Below are 14,640 nucleotides of genomic sequence, written 5' to 3'. Positions count from 1 at the left end.
ACCTGTGATGATTACACTATTTATTAATTACTTTAACAAGGACTTTAAAAAGGAGGAAATTCTCAACACAACGTATTTTTCTTTTATCTCTACTTAATGGCAACACAAAAGTTCAGGGCACCTCATAGACAAAACATACCAATATCAAAATGCATCTTTTTCATACTTCTCTCACGTTATAACGTTATTTTATCATCAACACTAGATAGATGACTATAAGTAAATGTTTAAGCGCTCTTTAAAATACGAGATTTATAACAACAGCTGATTTTATATGTGCGTGACGGATACAACGTATATGATACAATACCTTATCTTTATCTCTCGTGGCCATGAAAAGAGTAGTATTCTCTACCCGTTACTAGCAAACTGTGTTTACGTTCAGTGTTCATTAAGCTAACTATCGGTAGTAACTGATTACTAACGTTTCATTAAGTTTTGCTTAAGTTATTTATGATTATGGCTAGAAACTACTATTTGGTATGTGTTTTAGTGATAAAAGAATAATAATATATTGCTTATTAACAATAAATACATTTAAATTTTCAGTAAAGTAGTCTGATCATAATAAATGACTTAAATGTTTGTTTATTTTTAAAGATGTCGATCATTTAATGCCAATAGCGCATTGACTTAATAAGTAAATAATAAATACATTTTAAGGTTTTTTTTATGGTAGCTGTTTTATTTCTATGGTGTTTCCATGAATCATGAAATTGTCGTTTATTTGTGAAGGAGAGATGCAGTGTAGATATATACGAATGTGATTGAAGTATAAAACAATGTAACTTGCAAAGATGACTAAAACGATATGAATTGTTTCGATGTTTACCGTAAGTATATAATATTACATAAAGAACTGGCATTTAGATAAAAAGTTATCTAACCATATGTATCAAAATAACTATCAGTAAGATACGTTTATCTTAGCACATACATTTATAAAACTTAAAATATAAAGGGTCAGTGATCTTAAAACACGATGTCAATAAATAAAATATATTTTCTAATAGTGCTTTTCTAACATTTATAGGTAGGTAACGTTTTGTGCAACTACGGAAGTAAGGGCCAGCGATGGATTGATTAAAACGGTTTAGATTGTCATAAAATTATCAACTTTATTCGGGTTAAAATTAAGATTGAGGCACCATGGGTTAAAGTAAACTGTTAGAAAATGTCTTGGGCATTAAGTCCGCCCGTATACAACTTTCAATAAAACGTTTAATACAATAAATACGGAGAAATACGAAAAGTTTTATAACCATTTTTTTATCACTAACACATATTTGATAATACTTTGGCAAACCACGTAATTTTTATTTTTTTCATTGTCTACTACTTGTACGAGTGTTTATTACTCTTCAACCTTATTTCAACCAGCATAAAGTCGATAATCCATTGACAATTAAAACGCGTTACTTTGTCGTATTAACGCTGGCCCTATAAAAACTAGTGGATAACTAAGGTGTCTGTAAACGGAAGAATTTACTACTTGAAGTAAAAATATAAGTTATGTATAGTATAAGTAAAATAGTGTTTTGAAAGTAGTAGTTATGTAGCAGGCATAGGTTTTTAGTATATCATCCCATTGTGGGATAGAAGTAGGTTAGTGTGATGTTAACACGTTGAAATGAAAGTTAAAAGACATATGAAGATTTTTTAGTGAGTTGTATAAGATTAGCTATTATTTACTTATTGATTTAAGCGTCTGGTAAAATGGCGAGAACTGCGGCTGAATGATCTGTTATAATTACTGATTAAGAATTACATTATTTTCGACTCTTGACAATAAAAAGAAGAATAAAAAGTTTATAAATACAACAATTTTATAAAGTCAATGGCCCAACAGCCAAAATCATTTTGAATCAAATTTACAAATTGTTTCATAGAATTTTTTTGTTAAGATAATGTTTAATTTTTAGCATATAATAAAACATCTTTTAAAGTTTTCTGTTTCTTATCAGGTACTCTTTTAGTTAAACTTAAATAATTCATAAATCCGTTAATTTAAGGATAAGGTACAATAGAAAATCAAGTAAGAGATCTTCGCCACATTTTTGCAGTCACCACAGCCATTTACAGACGCTTTAAGATGGTAAAATGAAGTTAAATACAAATGGACTAATCTATTTACATATAGTAATACTCACAAGGACCCGAGTTCTCTGTGACAAAATACATAACATGTTATATAATATTCATGTTTTAAATATGACACATTCAGTGAACATAATGCATATTTCACACCGAATGAATGACTTAGATATAAACTACTCTTAAGTTTAGGATAAGGTAAATACTAGTAGATTTCACAGCTTATGGATAAATGCCAGATGAGCTATTCGCTAGATAATGACAGTAAATATATGATTAATTGTCAAAATTCTATCTGAAAAGCTTAATGGTACTTATTCATAAGTGATGAACAGGAGCTAAGAGTTTAAGTACAGGGTGTATTTTCAGTGCGTATAAACTCGTTCTTAAGCAACGTATACGTATGCGTATACGCAAGCTGAAATATATTTTTCGTGGACTATATATAATATGTATAAAAATTTAAGAGCTTATTTTTGAGCCTAGTCTTTCTATGAAACTATGTTGGAGTCGGTTTTCAGTCTCACTGGATGCAGCTGAATAACAGCATTTTATATGGAACGACTGCCTATCTGACCTAGTTTATATGCACTGAAAATGATGACCCTGTGTAAATACCCTCAATTTTTTTATTTTAAATTGATCTTGGACTTAAGAGCGTTCATCAAAATGGGGAATACAATTCCTAATATTTTATATAGTAACTAAAAACTATAGTTTATTTATCTTATTTGAGTGAATTGATACTTGCATATGAAATGGATGGTCGAAGACATCCCAAAATGTAATATGTTAAGGCATGTTTTGTATGGACATAATAAATGATACCTATTAAAAAATAAGCAAACGACAAATAAAGCTATATGTATCCAGTACAGTCAAGGCTTTATTTACATTACTTACGAAGTAAAAGAAAACGTAAGCGTATTTAGAAATTAAAGGAAAATAGTAGAAACGTAGAAAATTAATATTTTGCAGTGTATTTTATGTTGTGTTCGTGTTGTTTGCTTATAGATGTTGATGAATATAGGTGAAACTTGATACTATTGGTCTTGAGAAAAGTTATGAATTTTAAGTAGTTCACAAATACTGCTTATGTGCTTTTTTATATACCAGAAGATGCAGGCAGATAAAATACACTAACATTTCGCTATTTACAATATTTTTGTAATAATAAATAATGTTTTTTTTTTTTTAATATTGCATATGATTACACATAAAGGCATCAGGTAAAACCACATGAGGTATATTGTGGTGAATTTTTAATCCCATACATTAGTCTATTGGCTATTAGGCTCGGGAATCGAATCCAGAAACATGTATGTATGTGATCAGCAGTCGTATACAATTCTACCCATATCACGGAGGTAGTCAGTCTTGGAACTTTCTTTCAAGTTTCACGTATATTCATCACCATGGTATCTATATCTAAGTGTGTGGTATGTGCAGGGTGTGTGTGGTAGTGTCGGGTACAGACCGGCGAGCTGCGCGATGTTGTCGGCGGATCCGAAGCGGTTGGAGCGCGAGAACAGGTGCGCGAACTCCCGCGGCGCCGCCATGACGCTGCCGCCCAGCCCCGTGATGCCGTCGCGGATGTTGCCGCCCACGTTCCTGAACACACAAGCTTTACGTTAGAAAATCGATTCTTCTCGATAGCAGGGCAATTTATAGGTTTGAATTCCTACAATCCTATGTTTTTTTTTTTTCACCCTTAGTACTTTATTTAATGAATAATAATCGTTAAATTACGACAAATTACAGACAAAATAACATTAAAATGATTCCTTTAAATCTTGTAAGTCTATGAATAATTCGTCCCTTAATTCGAAGAGAATAATGATCTAAAGATCCACAAATGATAATAGTCACAAGCAAGCGACCAGCAGCAACTTGCTTTTGTGTATAAAACGATTGGAAACTATAACAAATAAATATTACCCACTAGTACCCACTTCAAGATAAACTTCACATCTCAAAGTCACAGTCAAATATTCTTTATTTCATAAACTTTAACAAGTATTTGAAATCGTCAAAATATTTTTTATCTACCACCGTTTCGGAAAAGCTGTTGCTCGTGAGAAGAAACGGCAAGAAACTCACGGCTTGCTCTTTTTAAATGTCAATATTTCCAAATTAATAACAATGTCATAATCTGTATTTTATTTTGCTTATGCTATCATTGATATAACATAAACCACTCACTTTAATCCTTGTCCCATATCTCTTAATACTTCTCGTGGTTGTCTGTGCGCCTGCCCGCTTGTGCCGTGTTGCTGAGAAAATACAAAATACGTATCATTATACAGAACTTACTAGATAAACATAAGTATATCATAATATGACCCAACTCCGAGCCTTTTTCAATATTATCATCAATCGGAGCTCATTTTCACAGCATTTTAATTAATTCTACACTAAGCTATGTCCTAATGAATCACTGTCTATTGAAAATCACATAAAAATCTATTGAATAAGTTTCTCTAATAGTATGTAGTGACCATCTAATGCTATCAGAATAGTAAGTACTAAATAGAATACTACTGCGATCTATGTAAGAAGTAAGAGTTGTCTAAAAGTCTTGAGAATAGTACTCTAACTTATATACCGATTCGATAACACATTCCACTATGTTAAATACTTACCGTGTACCGTACAAATGAATAACTATAAATAGAATAGTTTCCCAAATCTATACTAATATTACAAAATCGTAGAGTTTATTTGGTTCAACGCGCTAATCTCAAGAACTACTGGTGCTAACTGAAAATTTTTATTGGTGGATAGATTGGCCTATTTATAGAGAGGCTATATAACATCACCCTACGACCAAAAGGAGCGGAGTGACAAGTGTTATATAAACAGGGGAAATTATGACTCGTTAATTGTAAAATAAATAAATAACCCATTAATTTATTTAAAACAAGCTGTAGCTATTTTACAACATTAAAACCGAAGGGTCTCCTCCCGTAATAAGGAAACGATTAGGCCTTGAGTCCACCACGCTGGCCAATTGGGGTTGGGAGTTGGAAAATAAACAGGACAAAAAATCATCCATAACGCCGGCTCCACACGTTGGCCCCAACGCTATTCGTCCAACGTGTGGATCTAGAAAATGGCATTGGTCCCAACGTTGGGGCGAGCGTTGGTAGTTGGACGGCTCGTGTTGGTTTCATCAAAGGAATCTGCGCCAACGCTCGCCATCTGACGGGACAGAACTAGTTTATTAGGCAACGTGTGTACGCCTCACCGAGTTTGCAGTCCAACGTTGGTACGAGCGTTAGGGCCAACGTGTGGAGCCGGCGTAAGAAAATAAAATAAATAATAGATAAAATGTTACTATGATGCACAGTAATTTACCATGCATACCTCCCAGTTCTTGATCCGTTTGTTGTAACCTTCTAGTTTTTTCTGCAACTGTGCGATACATAGCGCACTCTTTTGGTTTTTCTTCTCAAATACCGCTTTGATACGTTGTAGTTGTTGCTTGTCGGCGTTCGCTGCTAGTTTTAGGTACTCGTTCACGTTATCTGGAAGATAAATACACACGTTTGATTTTAGTATTTTTTGTTATGTTGTTTTAGTACTAGCGCGAATTTCTACAATCGATGCTATCTAGTATTGACGTCAGTCAGTTTGACATTTATAATGTACTACAACAATAGTTTGTACAGCGCCCGCTAGAGGCGTCGATACAATTTTCATATAGTTTTTGACAACAGCTAGCCAATTGTCGATAGTTGATAGTATAAGAAAAACGCCCCTCCATTCAGAGACTGTAGTAGCGAAGTTAGCACTATCTTCTTTTTTATATAACTTGGGTTAGTGTTAAAGAATGCAATTTGCAGTAGACGGTAGTTGAAAAACATATCAACAATATACATTTTGTGTCGACGTCGATAAACAAATTACAGTCACCAACTAGCCAGATCAGAACCGACGATTTATGGACTGTAAAATATTTATTTCGTGCGGGAACCGAACCCATGTAACACTACTAATACTATGAAAGTAACATAATATATGTAGTACCTTCGAAAGTATCTAAATCATAATCAAATATGAGTGTACTAACCATCTCTAATAGTCTGTTCCAATCGTATCAGCTCCTTAGTCCTCTCGATCTTGCTGTTGAGATGCGCAATCGCAGCCAGCGCCTTCGATGACGTCACGTTCGCGCCGTCACTCTCATCTTTAACAATATAATTAACACATCAGACATACAAATTGATTGATTAATACTAATTATAATAGTACGTGTGGGAAATAAATTAGTTTTATACGCAGTTGAATTAAATATGTTTAGTGCCAGTTTCAAAGATTCTAGATAAGTGTTGGAAAAGCTAACAGTTAGACGTAGTGACAGTTAAAAAGCAATTGTTTAAATTCGACCAGCGGGCTTATCACGTCTCTCAGTTGACAGCTAGTATACGTCAAATCTATGGTCACTATTCAGTACATTGCTGCTTTGACGTAACGTACTAATCACTATAATCTAAGGGAGAAAACAATGGACAGCATAGTGGCTTTCAAATGGCTGTCAACTGAGATACGTGATAGCCCCCCTGATAAGCTAACTCATGAAAACGGAGTTTAATAGACTACTTGATGATTTTATGTAAGAACTTATACTTAGAAGAACTAAAAGACTTCAGGAGCCGATTTGTTCGCCGATAATTAATATACTTGAGTTATTATGAGAAGGAATGGTCGGAGCTTGCCGCTGATTGAATGACTTCAAAAGAAAGGGAATAGGTCTTTGTTTAGCAGTGGGACACTAACAAGATAAGGGTAAAAAACGTGATAGGTATGTATTACTCATGCATTAAATATATTTAGTGACGTCGTTTTGTCTCTGCCTACCCTTATGGGAAAAAGGAGTGATAATATTATGTATGTAAATATATTTCATAGCATCATAGTTATTCCTAAACACATTTATTGACGGAAGGAAATTTTGCTGCTGTGTGCACAAAGTAGGTTAGAATAATTACTAATCACTCATTCATGAACAAATAATTCTAAGAATAAAATTTGCGTATTATTTTATATTAATAGATTTTACTTCCCATGTACATTTACCTCATTATTGTGTTATTATATTCCATATAATTATTATATTTAATTTATATCCCTGCTTTCAGTACTTACATAATATTGATTCAACACAAGCATGTTTAGGAGATAATAAGGTAAATCATTTCACATAAATATTAGGTAATAATTTAGGTTTCTATTGATCTCATTTCAGTTAATTATACATAATAAATATAACGTATATATGTTATCAATATTTAATTAATCAGTCAAACGCTGGCAGATGTAATTCAATAATATATAAATATTATTTATTATAATAAAAACAGTCAGATACCATACAGCTGGGTAAATGGTGAACTATGGTACCCCAAATAAAATAAGGTAACCTCAGATTTATTCCAGAAATTATATCGATTTAGGATTTTACAATATTAATATTTAAATATTATTTATTAGAATAATAACAGTCACGAAACATGCACTCATAAAATGGTGAACTATGGTCGCCCGATGCCAAAATTGAATGAGACGCAACATAAGATTTATTCTAGAAATTATCGTTATCGATTCAGTAATTTACGATAAAATAAAACAAAAAGAACACATACCGGTACTCAAATAAGGCACAGTAGAATGTCTCTTGAAATTGTCACGTACTTTCACATTTCTAACATTAATTTGCGACTCAGTTATATGTCGTCGGAACATGTTTAACTAATTATAATTTAACTAATAATATATTATATGGCACGACGCACCGACTAGGAGTCACAGAGTTCACTAACTAGCGATAAAACGTTTGACAAGCGCACAGGAAAATTGTTAGTAGATTATTATTTTTTTTTCGTTCATTATTATTGGAAATTGGGTTTAATGGACTTGTTTGAAAATTTACCGTTACGCTGTACGCTATACGTATATTGCTTTACGTTTGAATTGAATTTTTATTTTATAAAACCATTTATTTTTGTTACACATAAAGAAACATCAAAAATACAGAACTTAATAACTAGTCAGTACATTTATGTGCAACAAAGGGCTACAGCTCAGTATACGCTGCGCTAGGCACAGCACTGATTTTCAGCTGCCCCTAACAACACTTTTAATATTGCACGCGACAAAAAAACATACATCCCATTGCTGGGCAAAGGCCTAACTTCTTTCCTTTCTTATCGGTCTTTCGCGTGCCTAAAGACTGAACACTTAAGAAATGACACTGAATGACTTAAGAAACAAAATATTCTCGTGTTATTTTAAAATCTTTTTGTATAATGGCAATAAACTCTACGTTGAACAAATTTTAATGCAGTCGGTAAGTCAAGTCCTAAAAAAATAAAATATTATTTGAACGTTTTCGTTAAATATTATTCAATGCGTTGTTTACCTTGATTTGAATAATCCCCGTCTTGACCTGAAATGAAAAACAAAGAAATAAGCACTAAGATAAATGACTTTACATTAGTTATTGCGACTTTAAATATTTTAAACTACAACAAATACTATTTGTATAAATTAATAAAAAGTGTTTTTTTTTTTCGATACTACAACACAGCTAAACGTATACTCTATCTCAGACTCAATAAAACTTAAAATGAATAAATGAACTTTGAATTAACAAAAGAAGTGAAATGGTAATTACTTAATCTCACTCACCCCTATTATCATTATTTATTTACAGTAAATTAATAAACAATTACTCATGAGACAGACCCTATCAAAATCAGTCTAAAGATAATTTCAAAAGTACCAAAACAAAACAGTCACACTACAAATTAACTAAGTATCAATTCCATAAGGTAGTAGTACACGTATACGTACTTCTGTAAGCGGGTGATCCGTATTCGTCGGACGAGAGTGCGTACGATACGTTAGGACTGTACACTGTGCTCGCGTATTCGCCCGCTGAAATCAAACCGGGCAGGATTTTCTTCTGCGGCGAGTCTTCCAAGCTGGAATGTGGAAATCATTATTTGAGTAATATTTCATAATACCTGTTATATTTTATCTGAAAAGGCACATATACACTTTTTTTTTAAATCAATCGGTCTATGTTTCCGAAAACCTTATGGTTGCACGGTATTGCTACCGTTTTCAAAGTGGATTGCGCTGAACAATACCGCTCACCGCAACTAACTGTTTTACTCTACTCACGAAACTACCTATCCGAAATTTGCTTGATTTATATATTACGATGATATGTTTTGATTCACAATATATGTTACCATTTAACCAAATTCTATACTACTAGCCCCCGGTTTCTGAGTACATTTAGCGGTAGTTTATCCATTCAATAGTTCTTTTTTTGTATGTGTTTGCTATTGAATAGATAAACTGCCTCTAAATGTACCTCAAGGGGTAAGTATTTAATAACAAAACACTCCGTAAAACACTACCCCACTACCTAATTTTTGAGTATTGCATCACATCAACTAAACAGATACACAACTATACTAAGTAGCCACGCCGTTTTAATAGCAAACTGTTTAAGTTTTCAAACTACGGACGTTTTAAGCCGTCTCATTAAAAAGGAATGAAGAAATAAAAGTACTTCGAGGGTATAACTAGTTTCAGTTGAAGAAAAACTTTACTATTAATGCTGGCACAAAAACTACTAAAAGGTTGGAGACTAAAATGTTGAAAGCAATAATTCAGTTAATAGACCAGAAATAAGAAAATGGATGTTTTATGTAAAGGATTTGTATCCAATGTGAAGATAATGAACTCATGTATGAGTAGATGTTTTAAACATAAAAACATATTATCTTACTAACTTAAACAACTACTTGTGTAAGGACAATTTTTTTTTTTTTTTTTCAGAAAACATGTGTCTCATATTTGTCCGTTTGCGTGATTTGGTTACTGCATACTCGTGATAGTTTTCATTGATCCACAAAGCAGGCAGTTTGGAGTTTTTTATTATTGTTGTGCCTACTCCGAAATAATGAAATGAATCTTAGTATACAAATATACTAACTCTCTGGAAGTGTTGGTGGTGTTAGCCGAAAGTGGACTGTTGCCGAGGTCCCGGGAGTGCGACTTGACGTGATGCGCCCGCTCACCGTGCCGACTGGACGACGATGATGACGGCTCCTGGAACAATGTACAATTATAATTAATACTCTTAATAGGAAAAGAGAAATCTTATAGATAAAGAAAACAAGAGATGTGCTGAACGCTGCTACGCCCTAAAGCAATCGTATTGGTGTGACGCCCCGTACAGCTGTACCGCACATCTCTGTTAAAAACCGTAGCCGTATTCTAATGTCAATACCTTCGGGTAACAAATGTGTGTATTACATATTTATGATATCTTTTCGTCTACAAAGTAAGTTCTATAAACGCTTTTGAGCTTATTAGGAGTAGCAGTGTTCATATTATAGTCAGGATTACCCACTTATAGTTTTGCATAAGAACGAATATTGTAAGAATGGACACAAGTGTCTTTCTTCTACTTCTTAAAACGCATTCTATAATGTTTTCAATTCATTTCTAATACCATACATAAAAAAATGTCAATCTCCAATCTATAATTTTCATTTGATGTACTTCGTGGAAAACTCCATATGTATTCATTATAATAGTTTAAAGTATACGCGGTTCACCGTTTTGCTATCGTAATAATACCCTACTATGAAGTTATAAATAGCACAAATTGTAGTGTAAAAATCTATGTTTATGTTAGTGATTGGTACTAGGTAGTAGCATAGTAAGTAGTTGTGGTAAGTGCATTAATTGATGGTGATTATAATTAGAGCATTGTTGCAACGTTGCGTGTTTTCAATAGCGTAGTAACACGCTTTGTAGAACCGAGATATTATTCTTAGGTGTAAAGTTCTGGCGTTCTCTGATTAACCCCTATGGAAAAAAGATTTTTGTGTATGGATAAAGTTCTTGTTTTTTATCAGAGCATGAGAGAACTGTTTCAGTATGATAGAACCATAGATGAGTAAAAATAATATATCTTGTTAAATATGCATGTCGCATAATTTTTCCTATTGTTTAAATGTTCTAAACATTGTGATTTATTTATATATAATAAATATTTATTATCCTTTCTTCCCTATGGCATCCAAGATCTTCCTTGTCCTCAGTACCTAGTAATGTTGAGGGTACATATGTCACTTTATATAGAGGGGTAATTTAGCTACGTAGTCATTTCAAGGCTAATGACTTTCGGGGTTAGTTTGGAACCACAAAGGGTAAGGATCTACATTATGATGCTGGGCTAATCGTGAGTGAAACTGTTTATAAATATATAATATATCTCGTATTTTGTACTGATGCGAATATAAAATGGCTCTAAGAATATTTTTTAAGCCAAACGATACGATCGATATTTAATATTATTCGAAACTTGTAAACACAACAATACCATTTTCGATGCAAATCGAATGCATGACGAATTGATTAATACATGCAAATGATCATGATTGATACATTGACAGATGTATGGACGGGTCTCAACGTTGACTGGCATCTGGCATGCAAGGAACAATGCTATATCGATTTATTCATAAACCTATTATAATAGACCTCATGGCGTTACTAAATATATCTAGGTTATGGTATATGTTTGATTGCAAGCGGAAAGCGAAAAGCGATTAGCGGGTTATTATTCTCTAGTTCAGGAGTTTTAGTTTTCTGTAAAAAACATTGCAGTTAGTCACTGAGGGGCAAATTTCTATCGATTAACTCGATCAATGGAATAACAACAAGCGGCCTATCGAGAAATGTACGAAAATCTGATGAAAATAGCGCCTCTAGCGGGCGTCGCATGTACTGTTTTTGCAGCAAATTTTAAATGTCAATCTCGCGATACTCGTTAGTCCCGGCTGAAAGAGAATCACGCGACTATTGATGAGAAGAGGAACAATGAAAAATATGTGAAGAAATAATGCAAAACTGTATGTAGGACCAAAAGACTTTTGATTCTGACTTAACAATTCATAATCAATATCTAAGCTCGCATCATTTCATTATAAACACACTGTTAACATTGTTTTCAACAATTTATTGTTTTTTTAGACAATAATATTACACAAACATCAACACGACTTCTTGAAAATCGTTTCCTCGAACCGCTAGTCGCTTCCAGACAGACCGTCGCCCAAACCGTGTGCATCAATATTCGTACTACATAATTAGAGAGGCAATGCTAGCCTATTAAACTGTTAGTGCACTTTCTATTTCTATAATGTCGGAGTTCAATCTACAATGCTACATTGTTTTATTGAAGCAGTTATTTTCAAAACACAATGGATACTGCAGGCTATGTTATTATAATAGTGAATGTTTCTAAACTTTATCAATATTTCGACAATCATTACTGTAATAGTGAAACTTTATATTTTGGAAAGTTTATTAGAAGGAAATATCTGACGGATATTATTTCTTTGGCCATTAGTTCGGAACAAGTTGACAACGTCTGTAAACATTGAGATAGATTTTAGGGCTAAAAGGTTTTCTTCGCAGTGTCCTCGATTAGTTTCATCTAAAGTGCGTTCCTAATGAAATATTTAGTGAGACTTATATTCTAGAAACTTTCCCGACCCGAAAAAAGTCAAAGATTAGTCTCCAAATGTTTTACTGACGTCACAAGCGTAATATTTATAATGAATACAGCTATCCGATACGTCATTTGAACAATTATTTATTTTCCGCGATTAAACAGTTTTCAGTTTACCTGCACTGTTTACTATGACACAGTGACACAGTTTAAAACAAACAAGCATTAACCAAACATGAAAGAAATCGAAGAGCAATTAAAATCGCATCAGGAACTACTTCAAAGTACTAAAGCTATTTCTTTAAAATAGTTCAACTTGCGAATAACAGATTCTTTAGAGATATTTATAAAGTTTGTCGTCACTGTGTCGTTTACTTCGCAAACACGTTCGCAAATTAGCGGGCTAGCACTTTACGTGTAGACTTTGTTATACAACTCTAGGTTCCTTTGTATCACTGTAATCTAACTAATATTATAGTAAAGAATGCATTTACATAGTACCTTTTGTGTTTCTATAATAATGCTCATAGTTACACTACATTCAAATCAGTAGGATCGCTTCTACATGTCATTGTAGTAGCTATGATCTTGATTGTTGAAGAAACTTCTAGTAATTGTATTAGTACTATTTGCAATGTATTTAAAACTGCTTTAACTATTATCTATAGTGAATGAACAACGACAAATTGTTCAATGAAACTACAAAGTTAATGATCGACTATGATACTTACTATAATTATGAACCCTTATTCTTCGGCAAGTGAAACAATATGAGCAGAATACAAAGAAAAATACTGTAATGTCTACTCTATATAACTACTAGCTGACCCGGCAAACATTGTTTTGCCATATAGATTTTAAAAAAATAGTGTCACTTAGGGGTATGAAAAATAGATTTTGACCAAGAGAAGATTCTCAGACCTACTCAATACGCTCACAAAATTTCATGAGCATCGGTCAAGCCGTTTCGTAGGAGTACGGTAACTAACATTGTGACATGGAAATTTTATTTATAAGATTGTATAAGTCACTAGTATGCCTTATTATGTATATCAGAGATTTAAGTCCTTGAACCATTTAATGTCTGGACTCAACGTCTTGACATCAATTAGCAAATAAATTCTCAGTTTCGGGATGACTCTCCAATGAAACATGCAGCCATTTGAAACGTCAGAAGTCACGAAAGATCACATTAATATTACGATATGAATACCAAATATAATGGAATATTATTTACCGTCAAAAACAGTTAGATGACTGAATAATACAGTTGCTTTAAATAAATCATCGGTGAAGTTAAATTTACATACAGTTATCCATATTTTAGTATACGTAAAATTTGTAGGAGGGCGTTTAATTTATTGTCAAAACTTATTTATCTCATGGAACGTTATATTACAACTAGTTATAAATTTATAATATTGTTGGTCTTCTAGAAAAATCGTTGTAAATCATGTAAAATCTTTCAACGCCAAAGTAGCGGATTACATCATAATTCCACAAATTACTGGTGTTAAAAAGACAGAACGAAGCTTCTATTTCTTTCTATACAATTTTTTACAAAGCTACCCATATAAAATCACGCCATTTTCCCATAGGGGTAGGCAGAGACAAAATGACCCCTTGCTAGGATCGCTTCAAACTTTATTTACCTTACTAATACATCTTGTCATAAAGGTTAATTTTACTTTATACATATTCAATTCTATTTCATCATAATGCCCGCCAGTTCCGATTTTAATTTCATGATAGCTTTTATGGTTTAATAGTGGCTATTAATCATGGTGTGAGCTTTAAACAGTGGATCGATGGGGGATAATTATAGCTGCTCAATCTAGCGGTCACCTTGACCATAGTGACGACTGATTCATCATGGCGACGCGAATTGTATACCTAGGGAAATGTAAAACTAGGCTAAATCTGGAAAGGTATATAATTAACCCCCGGTTTCTGAGGTACATTTAGCGGCAGTTTATCTATTCAATAGCGTTTTGAACTCATAT

At 33.1% G+C, this 14,640-nt stretch overlaps 1 protein-coding gene across 6 annotated transcripts in view; it reads right to left on the bottom strand.

The window, feature by feature from the left end:
* The window catches only part of Dmtn (transmembrane and coiled-coil domain 2 protein Dmtn), a 56,089-nt gene that overhangs the window by 14,405 nt on the left and 27,044 nt on the right, over positions 1-14,640 (bottom strand). For 3 of the 6 annotated variants that reach the window (XM_076130930.1, XM_076130933.1, XM_076130931.1), the window contains exons 3-10: positions 10,106-10,221; positions 8,950-9,080; positions 8,516-8,542; positions 6,167-6,283; positions 5,452-5,621; positions 4,297-4,367; positions 3,572-3,705; positions 2,151-2,165 (exon numbers count right to left, since the gene is read on the bottom strand). In XM_076130930.1, the coding sequence (XP_075987045.1) occupies positions 2,151-2,165; positions 3,572-3,705; positions 4,297-4,367; positions 5,452-5,621; positions 6,167-6,283; positions 8,516-8,542; positions 8,950-9,080; positions 10,106-10,221 (781 nt within the window). The remainder of the gene's footprint in view (positions 1-2,150; positions 2,166-3,571; positions 3,706-4,296; positions 4,368-5,451; positions 5,622-6,166; positions 6,284-8,515; positions 8,543-8,949; positions 9,081-10,105; positions 10,222-14,640) is intronic. The other 3 variants (XM_076130935.1, XM_076130932.1, XM_076130934.1) reach the window with 2 other exon arrangements.

The sequence above is a fragment of the Anticarsia gemmatalis genome, chromosome 25 (assembly GCF_050436995.1).
Source record: "Anticarsia gemmatalis isolate Benzon Research Colony breed Stoneville strain chromosome 25, ilAntGemm2 primary, whole genome shotgun sequence".
Classification (NCBI taxonomy): domain Eukaryota; kingdom Metazoa; phylum Arthropoda; class Insecta; order Lepidoptera; family Erebidae; genus Anticarsia; species Anticarsia gemmatalis.
This window is presented reverse-complemented; position numbering and strand designations above follow the sequence as displayed.